The sequence below is a fragment of the Acartia tonsa genome, chromosome 4, assembly GCF_053477335.1.
Source record: "Acartia tonsa isolate MP-2025a chromosome 4, ASM5347733v1, whole genome shotgun sequence".
NCBI lineage: Eukaryota > Metazoa > Arthropoda > Copepoda > Calanoida > Acartiidae > Acartia > Acartia tonsa.
The window spans coordinates 35120638-35131294 of record NC_137263.1 but is presented as its reverse complement, the minus strand read 5'-3'; the positions used below and the strand labels follow the sequence as shown (position 1 = coordinate 35131294).

Sequence of the window (10657 nt, the reverse complement as noted above, 5' to 3'; positions counted from 1 at the left end):
ATATACCTAGCCTTTTTTAGGCAGAATACCTATAAATTAAATAAAATCTCCATTTGTTGTATTTTAATGGTTGAAGTAGAATAGTTATTTCTCGCATCGTATTATAAACGGCTTTCCGCGGATATAGAATGTACAATTATAAGATTAAAACCAGTTTTTTAGCCCCTAGGTGCCGTAGGCACGGGCTAAAAAAACTGGTTTTAATCTTATGATTGTATATTTTTATATTCGTAGAAAGCTGAATATAATACGATGCTAGACATAGTTTTTTCGTATGGATGAGAACCGGTTCCTGTCCACCGGATTCGAATGAATACGAGAAAAGAATTTAAAGTTTCTATCTTGAAGTTTCCTTTGTTAAATCATATTCTTGGTGAATTAAAATTGTCTTTATATTCAGAATATATACCTATTTTTAATCTAAAACTCTTAAGCTTTGTATGATAAGTCTCTAAAGATTACCTTTTTTTGTTTTTAGAAGAAAAAAAATCATGAAGATAATACATAGTGTCCTGTAGATGATACTCTTGGGATAAGTGCTCAACTTTTGGATACATGACCTAGTGTTATATCGTTTTTCAGTTCTTCTTGATAAGATTATATTTTTACACAGTTCTTTTGTAATTTAAGCTTCGAATTCTTTTTTTGAAACAGAAATACTTTTTATCATTAATAACACAATTTATTCTCAAAAATTGATTTTCTATTTTTTCAAATTTTTCTAATCATTAAAGATTACTATAATGGAATTCTCATTGAAGTGTAAAACTCATAAATTTCTTTCCTTCAACTATCCCCTTGGAAAACATTATTTTTGTTTCAGACATAAAAATGGAGTAAGAGAGGAGCTGGAAATATAAAAATTTTCGAGGTGAATCTTTATCTTTTTACATTTACTTTCATAAATATTTATTTAAACTTTATTTAGAATTCATTATCATCCTAAGATATGAATTTTGTTATCAATTAGACTTTTAAATTTCTTATAAGCATATCATTATTTTTAATAACTTGATGAAACCATAAATTTTGTACAATTTAATTAGTAGCTGTACCATAATTGAAAATAGACAAGTTAAGGATTGCTACATCCATTCGGAGCATTACTCAATAATTATTCTTAAATGGTAGCTTTAACAATTACCAAATAATTTATCTTTCTGATAATCAAAATCTGCTTAGAAAAAGATTGATTATATTCTTAAATTGAATAAATATAACCGGTTTTTTGGGGGACTAATTTTTAAGTAGCTAGCTGACAATGTCGTAGACCTAATGTTTTAGGTACTCACGTTGATTCTTCCGGAAAACAATGTCCTATAACATACGGATTTGATGTGACTAAAGCAAATTTGAGTAATAGAGTATTCATTCTAAAATGCAAACCTTGCCTTATCAAACATACCTAATATAGTTTATTAACATTGAAGTATATATTTCTGTTGTTTAAAAAAGGAAAGGGAGATCACTATCCCATAATTCATTTATCGAGGACACAAACAAAAAAGCGTCCAAAAAATACAAATGTAAATTTTGTGAAGTACAGTAACGCATTTGCTGGAAACAAATGGAAAAATTAAATAATTAAATATAGATTTATTTCAGTGGACTTTGAAATTCCTATATTTTGAAGTCTAAAAGAATTCTAAACCTAAGTCCTAAATGCTTAAATTACAAGACCTCCAAAATTATTAACCTCTCTTTTTTATGATTATATACGCCTTAAATGTTCTTTGAATGATATGTAAATTTATTCATAACAATATTCCTGTTTTTTTTTTGCAATTATTTAGATTTACACAATTACTTATCTAGAATATGGCTTTTGCGCTTAAAGGGGGGGGGGGGGTCTACATAAAGATCCCGTAAAACAAAGTTTTAGGTCCGTATAGAAATCAGCTAATACATTTTTACGGTCAAAAATAAGATTTTTATAATTATTACAATTGCACTTCATTAGGAAGCTATGTATAAAGTTTTATCCTTCTGGAATGTTTCTTAATGTAATGAACACTTTATTATACGAGATCTCTTAGTAGACCCCCCCCCCCCCCCCCTTTACTATCATTTGTGTATTTAGTTAGAAAAAACTCTAATATTGTTTCTATGGCAATAAATACAGATTTTATCAAATTGTCAATATTAAAAACTTTAATATTAGATATTCTTTTTTTAGATTTCTAGATATTTATAAAGAGAGAAATTTACTTAAAGAATGTTGAAAAGCTAGACATCTTATCAATATTTATATATAAGTAAGCACACACACACACACACACACACAGTCAGACTTCTTATTATGTAAGCAAGTTTCTTATATTAAGCAAACAATGTTGAGTATTTTGTACTCCGCCTTTAAAAGGAGGCAAATTCTTGAAATCTAATTGAACATAACAAACAAAGATTTAAATCAAGGGTTATTTCAACGTTAAGCCAAGGATCTAAAGGGATAAGACAATGACCGTAAATTGATGTACATCTCAAATAATTTTGCACAAAATTACCCCTTCTGTAGATAAAATTTAGTGGTTAAAACGTTTGAACACTTAACTTGATGAATCAAACAATTAAAATTCACTAAAGTTTCCAAGCTAACGAATAAGAAAACTTTGGGGACTAGTGTAGTTAACATCCCATTGTCCTCTCTCTCTCTCTCTGACGCTAATTAGTGTAAGGCTAGGTTTTCATTTACTAACATCTTCTAATTAGGGCCATATCTATTTAGTTAATCAAACTGCTGTTTGTAATTCCTTTAATTTTCATTCGTTTTTTCAGAAAATCATTTCCAAATCTGTGAATTAAGCGCTAAGTATTGTCACGTCTCTGTGTGTTGAGATACTCACAATAAAGATATTGATGTTTTTTAGGAGAATTTTTTTTATTGCAATAAATAAAGTTAAGATTAGATATGATTTTTGCAAAAATAATTAAAATATTCGTGTTTATGGAAGTAAATATAAATAAGAAACACATGTTAATTGTAATTTTTAAACTAATATGCTTAATTGATCATGCAAAAGGCTGGGTCATGAAATTAAATGTCTAAGATAAATTCTATTTCCAGCATGGCTCAGATCTGATTAATTTCTGCTAGCTTGAATTCAGTTCTAGGCCATAATGTATTGTAGACAATGGTTCACGAAAAAAGAAGATAAAAATATCAATTCCGTTTTTGTTGACATAGGTCTATATATAGCCCCATCGTGGCAAATATAATCTTCAAATTTGAGGTAAATAGATTCATTCCATATTTACTAATTCAATAATCTACTCATTTTAGTGCCACTAGAGAGAAAGAGAGAGCAAGGGACGCGGCTAGCAACGGTCAAACCACTAAACCATGTAATTGGGCAGGACCGTCCGTGGGTTTGTGTGCGCGTGTATTTTGACCAGGCTAGCCAGGACCTGACCCCATGGTGGCCGGGGAATGGATCCGTCTTCTATTATCACACAGGTCAGTACGTTTTAGACTCAAGTAGCGCAGCTACTCCACAGCTCAAGTCGCCCAAGTGGTCTCTGTTTGTGCTAACGATAATAAAAAGGTCTTACAGTGTCATAGAAAAGCTTGTACTTTGTTATATAAAAACGATGCATCTCGTTTTAATCACTCTAAAATAAACATGCCATTCTATCAAAATCATATTTTGCAGGTTAAGAAGGAGGGAGATACAGGAGGAGTTGATGCGGGTGGACAAGCAACAAATACACAACAAGACAATCTTAAACCTTTACAGTTAGACACAGACAACCATGTCAATAACTCAACGGAAAAACCTCCAAAAAAGAAAAACAAACTTTTCCACTCCTTGCTGTGCTGTTTCGGCAAACGTTACCGCAGCAACCGGCCCAAGTCGATAGCCGGCGATGGTGGGGGTGGCGGTAGTTTGCCCGGCGGCGCCGGTGATGGCGGGTCGCCGTCGCTCGGCGAGGAGAAGCCGCTGCTGGGAGAGCTGCGCCCCGAGGACGCGGATAAGAAATGTCTTGTAATCGACCTTGATGAAACTCTAGTCCATAGCTCGTTTAAACCTATCAATAATGCAGATTTTATTGTTCCAGTCGAGATTGATGGAATTATACACCAGGTATGTTGGAGAACTTGTTCATACTTTCAGCGAATTTTAACACTTTATGCAAAAAAAAATTATAAGATCAAATGTAAGCTTCCTGTTATCTTTATGCGAATGGATATATTTCAAATAACTTCAATGTTTTTTTTCTCCATAAAAAAGTCCATTTGAAATTTGCTTGGTTTGTCTAACTTTCTCCAAATTAACAAGGTATCTAATAATCTATATATATTTTACTACCTACCCTATAGGTAAATACTTAATTAATAAAAAAGGATCAGTTTTCTGAAATGGTTACTATAACAATCACAAACTAATCAAAAAGATTTGCCACATAAATTACATGAGAATGGTCTATTTTTTTCTAAATATGTATAGCCAAATCACCAATATGAGAGAATCTTTTTCCACATATTTCACAAGAGTTATAAAAAAATTGAACAGGGGTTCCCCTTGGGACAAGTTACTTAAAAAACATAAAAAATAATATCCGGTTCATTATAGGACAGGTTTTCTAGAGATTCTTTTTAAAAAAATAAAGAAAACCGTCCGGTTTACTTACAATATACACATTATCTCACGCGGAAATACCAACTAACCATACAACTAACCATACAACATATATATATTTATATATAAAAGACCATTTTCATGTAATTTATGTTGCAAATCACTAACTTTTTTAGATATTGTAAAAAAAAAAGTTCGGTCAGGTCAATGTTAAAATTCTTTATCACAATCATATCTATCCAATGCCTGATATATTCTACTAAGACATATAAAAAGATCACTACTCTAAGTACTATACTTAATATTTTATTGGTCATTCTTTGTTGTTATGTGTATTTTGTTGTATAAAAAGTTTGAAGTTCTATTAACTAGTAAATGCTATCTAAAGTTTTTTATGACAAAAAAGTTTTCGCCATATATAACATGCAACGAAGTTGAAAATAAAAATGAAAAACTGATTTTTTAAGGAAAATCCCTGGTCAAATATTTAAATTTTAATCAATAACTTTATATTATGCACTACTACGTTATTTAAAATAGAAAAAACTAACAGTTCACTATTTTTTTTATAAATGCACTTCATGAAACTATCACTTTAATTTGATTAACTACATAACAAAATCTTATTTATCATATTCTACAAAACCAGTTATGGACACTACTTATAATAAGTACAACTAACTTGTTAAATGCACTTTGTTGAACTATCCCAATTTTAAACTATGAATAAATGTTAAGGTATGTGAATTTTAAAAAAATTCTAATTATTTACTTTATTGTAGGTGTATGTCCTGAAGCGACCCTTTGTGGACGAGTTCCTTATGAAGGTCGGGCAGCTGTACGAGTGCGTCCTGTTCACAGCCAGCCTCGCCAAGTATGCTGACCCAGTGACAGATCTACTTGATAAATGGAATGTCTTCTCCTCCCGATTGTTTAGGGAGTCCTGTGTCTTTCACAGGGGTAATTATGTCAAGGTAAACAAAAATTATCACTAATAAATTGTTGTTAATATATATTTCTTAAAATAATCTTATAAATCTTCGGGATGGGATACGCCCATGGGTCTAATTTTGGAGTATCTCTATATACCTAACATTTTTTTATTTCCATAGTTCAACTATATCTTAAATTTTAGGATCTTGGACGATTAGGTCGTGAGCTAAACAAAATAATAATTGTGGACAACTCCCCCGCTTCCTACATCTTCCATCCAGAGAACGCTGTGCCTGTCGTGTCCTGGTTCGACGACATGGAGAACCGCGAGCTCCTTGAGCTCATACCCTTCTTCGAGGAGCTGAGCACAGCCGACAATATTTACAGCCTGCTGCAGCGTGTCCAGGCCAGGGACCCGAACTCGCAACCTCCACCGACCCAGCAGAGGGTCTAGCAAAAGATAAATAACAAAGTAGTGATCCATATTATAAATATAAAAATGAAAACAAAATATAAAAGATATAATTCCCTATTCCCAATTTTCCTTCCCCCCGAGAATGATCTATTACAGATCTTAGTTACACATAATTAAAATGAAACAAAATCTATAAAAAAAAACTATTGTTTAGTTATATATATTATATATATCTATATGAATATAATGAAAAAAGTTATGTGCTATTGCACAAAAAGTCCTTAAAAATGCGGGGAAGATTTAAAAAAATCCTCCATACTCTCAAAGGACTCATGACCTCAGAATTTCTCTGTCTACCTGTCTACTTGACCTTACAAATCCTCCAGAATAAAAAGATGCCATCCAATATATTCAAGGTTTGATTGTCGAATTTACATACTAATTAATTCTTAATTTTATATATAAATGAAAACATTTTAAGTAGCTAGCTAAGTTATTCTACTAGTTTTGTGTTATAGTCGGTTAGTAGTTGGTAATGACTTATTATATCAATGACAAAAATGAAAACAAATGTTCTTTTTAAATAACAATATTGCCGTATCATCCCTAAGCTGTGTATTTTCTATTGGCCAAATCAAGTGATTATGGATCTTGGCTTTACATATATTTCTCACTTATTTGGTCCTCAAAAGCATAAATATTTTTATATGATAATATATCTAGGAATACAAATTGTTTGTTAAGATGAATTACTGTCAAAATGAGTGTCACTCTTAAAATGATTACTTTGTTTATTACAAGTTATTCTTTATTCTCAAGTACAAGAATAAATGTATGCATGTTAATTGTTTATTAAAATCTCTAAACGGCTAAAGTGAACATTACATTGAATAATATTGAGTAAACTTTAACATAAAGTTCGGGCAGGTTTTTGTATATTAAACGTTAACCCTTCAAAAAGAGTGGAGCTACCCCCACCCCACAAAAAAATTATTAAGAAATAAAAATTATTATGGTGAAGTTTGCTAGGGACAAATCCACTAAAACAATATAATTGTAAATAATAAAATGCTCTTTTATTAAGGCATAAGAATTTAATGCTTTTTCTGTACATTTCATATAACTTCAAAACTTTTTTTTTGTAAAGGATAAGGATTAAGTATATGTTGCTTAAATTTTTTTTATATTCTAATTATAAGTGATTATCCCCATACAGGGTTGTATTCTTTGTTAGCCTCTATGCTGCTCCTAGCAAGCATAGCTCAACTTATAATTCTATCTATCTATCTATAGTTTGAAAATTTTATTTGGATTTCTTTCCCCCTGAAAATTGCATTGTTTCTGGAACGTACTTATTCGAGAACATGCAATTGAGTAAAAATAGAATAGTCAGTTCTGAGAAACATGGTATTTAAATTTCCAGTGATTATAAACCAAATCACCATTCTTGAAGATTGAAATTATTGGTTAAAACATTGTGACACCGCAAGTTTGTATCAAGATTTAATAAAAGAAAAGAACCTAAAGTTCTTAGACAACGAATAAAAGAACGTCTTTAGAAATTTTGTGTGGTGTGCAATTTAATAGTGAAATGTCTCCTCCAAAGCATTGTTTTTGTAATCTTTTTACAAATCTTATTACATTGGTCTATTGACACTTGGTCTTAAGGAAACATTATTTATTGCAAAACATGGGGGTAACTCCATAAAAACTTTCTTGTTTTTGTCTTGATTTTATTTCTTATTGTTCTTTTATTCACTGAGTCATATTATGGAAGGGAGGAGACATAAGGCTATTGGTACCCAAAGTATTGAAAACATGTTATTTATTTTCTAGTTCACAAACTTTGGGTACTTTTATTGAATTTTGATTAGTTTGGTTCTTAAATGTTCGTGTACAAACTTTTAAATCAATAATTTAATCAACAGGAATAACAATTTGGTTTATCGTTATTGGGATGTAAATCAATTTATCGTCCATTGTCGTGTCCCTCAAGATTCCTCGTTATATTACATATTTGTTAACAAAGGTAATCTTTAAATAAATTTGTCTTTTTATTGGTCCTTAACGAATTAGGGAAATTGAATCTATTCGATTGATTCTAAAATGTACGTTCATTTCGGGTCATACTTTGAGCCAAAATGTAGTTGCTATGATATAATAGGAATAAATAAATGCACCACTTTCAACCTTGACTAGTAAAAAAAGATATCAACAGTGTTACGCTTTTAATATTCATACAAAAACGTTTTCTTGTTAATCAAAGACGAAAATTGATAATTTATGAATTTTAAACATCAGATATTTAACAAAAAAAAACTACAGATAAACTCTAAAAGTACCGTTTTTAGGGAAATCATAAGAACTGGCAACCAGTAATTCTATCTCTTTAATTATTTCAAAATAAATACCTATCATGGACAATGGACTAACTTCAATCTTTTTGACTGTTGTGAAGGATCTATTTAGTATACTTGCTCGTATTTGATATCCTTGGTGTCTTTGTTTGGGCAATACCTAGCTTAATTATAGCCCCTGTAGAATATTGATATTTTCTCTTTACCTCTGATGTTAGGTATTTAAAAGTTACAATAGTTTCACTGAAAAAAATAAAGGAAGAACAATTTATAATACTTAGGTATTCAAAAGTTATTCTTTCATGCAATTTTATAAATATAATGAATTGGGGACTTTTAGACAAGGATGTACTTAACATAAAGAAGCATAGCACCTGTATTTAGATACCTATTATCATTCATTCAATACTCAAATTGTATAGGTAGATTTATGCTAAATGAAATGCATCAAAATAATCAAAAGTCTAAGTTTTGAATATTGTTTCTTAATTGGGTTGTCTAAACTTTTCCACAAATTTATTTCATCTACTATACCTATGGTAATTTAAGTGTTCATAATTGGGAGGATCCTTCAGTTTATCGTTTATTGTCTTATCTCTTTATATCTCTGATTAATAAGTAGCAGACTATATTATTGAGGCTCTTATTTGGACATCCAGGAAAAGTCATGCAATAAAGTCAGAAATTTTTTTCTACCTATAATGCTTAAAAAACACTTTACATGTTCAGTACATTAAGTGCCTATTAAATAGATTATTGAGTATCTTTGCTATTAATAGTTATAGTAGCGTGCACTTAGATCTAAACCTGTGCAAAACTGTAACCTCGACAATTTTTGCAGCAGTCACTGTAACCTTGCAGAATATGCAGACCCCCCAACCGCCACCCCCCAGGACCACAATAACACCCCCCAAACACCAACAACTTCCCATTCCAACATCATACAAGAAAATAAGAACATAATAGACAAATAACGAAATGATTGACCACTACATAAAGTCCAAAATAAAGATTATTTTTTTTAAGCATAATACTATAGATAATGTTGTATTAAACCTACCTGAATTATTACAATCATTCATCATCACCCATGTTTGTTTAATCTATTTTTTTGGGGTCTCAGAGAAAATTATTATTTTATTTTGGGGCCCTTCTTTCTCTCAAATATATGCCTTATTTTTAACAATAAAATTATTATTAAAATTTTAAGAAAATGTTACCTTTTAACAGGTTTAAGTTTGATCATTTCAGGATCCAGTTGGTCCTAAAAAATATTGACTATCAATTGATTATATCCTATTAGTATCTGTTTTACTGTTTGAATGTCCATCAGGTCCTAAAAGAACATATTTATTTTGAGGACTTACCCATTATTTTTTTTTCCTCCAGGCCAATATTCATTTATTCTACAACAAACTGTTGTTCTTCTCTTGCAATATTTTAAATTTTATTTTCCAACACTATTTGTATAAATGTTAGTTTTGTGCCATTTTAAAGATTAGGGTGGACACATTTTTATTAAAAAAACGCACCAGCCTAACAAAAATTGCACAGAACATTGTTGTGTTGCAATAGTTAAACAACACTTTGGAAAATACACACCAGAACTTTTAAAAGTTTTATGAGAGAAAGAAGGGGAAGGGGTAATTTTTTCATGCAATAGACAAGACATTTCAGAATGATAATAAATAAATATTTTGTTAAAAAGAACAAATATTAATAATTGCACGGCAAGAATTGTTATTATTTATGCCATGCTATAAAAGAAGCTTTCAACCGACATTTGGACTGTTAATGCATAGAACTAACTATATGTTCATCTGTTTACGCCGCTCATTAATGCTATCAAAACACTTTTCATGACATCAAAAAGGCCATTTATGTCTTAAATTAGACCTTCCAAAGAAATAGATACAAGATTTTAAACAATTCAAGAGTGTCTATTGAGTTTTTTAAACTCATATAAGGCAATCACAAAGGGGAAATCAAACAAAGGGGGGAGGCGGATGTGACACTCTTTGAAACCAAAAGTAAAACGTGCATTATCTCAGCCCATAAAAGAGTTACAGCTCTAAAATTCGGCACAGCAGTTGCTTTTGTGGAGAACAAAATGGAACTGTGAAGAAACGGCGGCGGAACAGCCGCTCCCTCCGAAAACCGCTGTTTCCCGCCGATATTTCTTTTGCCTTGACACTTATAAGATTTTACACTTTATGAGAAAAAAGTTTATCTCAGTTGATTGAGAACTGTCTAATTTGGCGAAAAAATGCAAAAAAAAATCGGCGGGAGCGGCTGTTCTGTCGCCGTTTCTTCACAATTAAATATTGTTCTCCACAAAAGCAACTGCTGAGCTGAATTTTAGAGCTGTAACTCTT

At 31.0% G+C, this 10657-nt stretch overlaps 1 protein-coding gene across 1 annotated transcript; it reads left to right on the top strand.

Moving 5' to 3' along the window:
- The first annotated feature begins 743 nt into the window (after nucleotides 1–743).
- Nucleotides 744–9165, top strand: LOC145316953 (carboxy-terminal domain RNA polymerase II polypeptide A small phosphatase 1-like). The gene is made up of 6 exons (XM_080157805.1): nucleotides 744–871; nucleotides 3281–3454; nucleotides 3651–4082; nucleotides 5360–5551; nucleotides 5713–6341; nucleotides 9124–9165. Exons 2-5 carry the CDS (start codon nucleotides 3428–3430, stop codon nucleotides 5962–5964), a joined length of 903 nt encoding a protein of 300 aa, XP_080013931.1. The 5' UTR covers nucleotides 744–871; nucleotides 3281–3427; the 3' UTR covers nucleotides 5965–6341; nucleotides 9124–9165.
- The last annotated feature ends 1492 nt before the right edge of the window (nucleotides 9166–10657 follow it).

Bases quoted from the DNA above. Each gene is read 5' to 3' on its own strand.
- LOC145316953 (XM_080157805.1), top strand. From the start codon at position 3,428: ATGGATCCGTCTTCTATTATCACACAG. The intron at 3,455-3,650 runs GTCAGTACGTTT...CATATTTTGCAG, and splicing joins CGTCTTCTATTATCACACAG to GTTAAGAAGGAGGGAGATAC. The intron at 4,083-5,359 runs GTATGTTGGAGA...ACTTTATTGTAG, and splicing joins TTGATGGAATTATACACCAG to GTGTATGTCCTGAAGCGACC.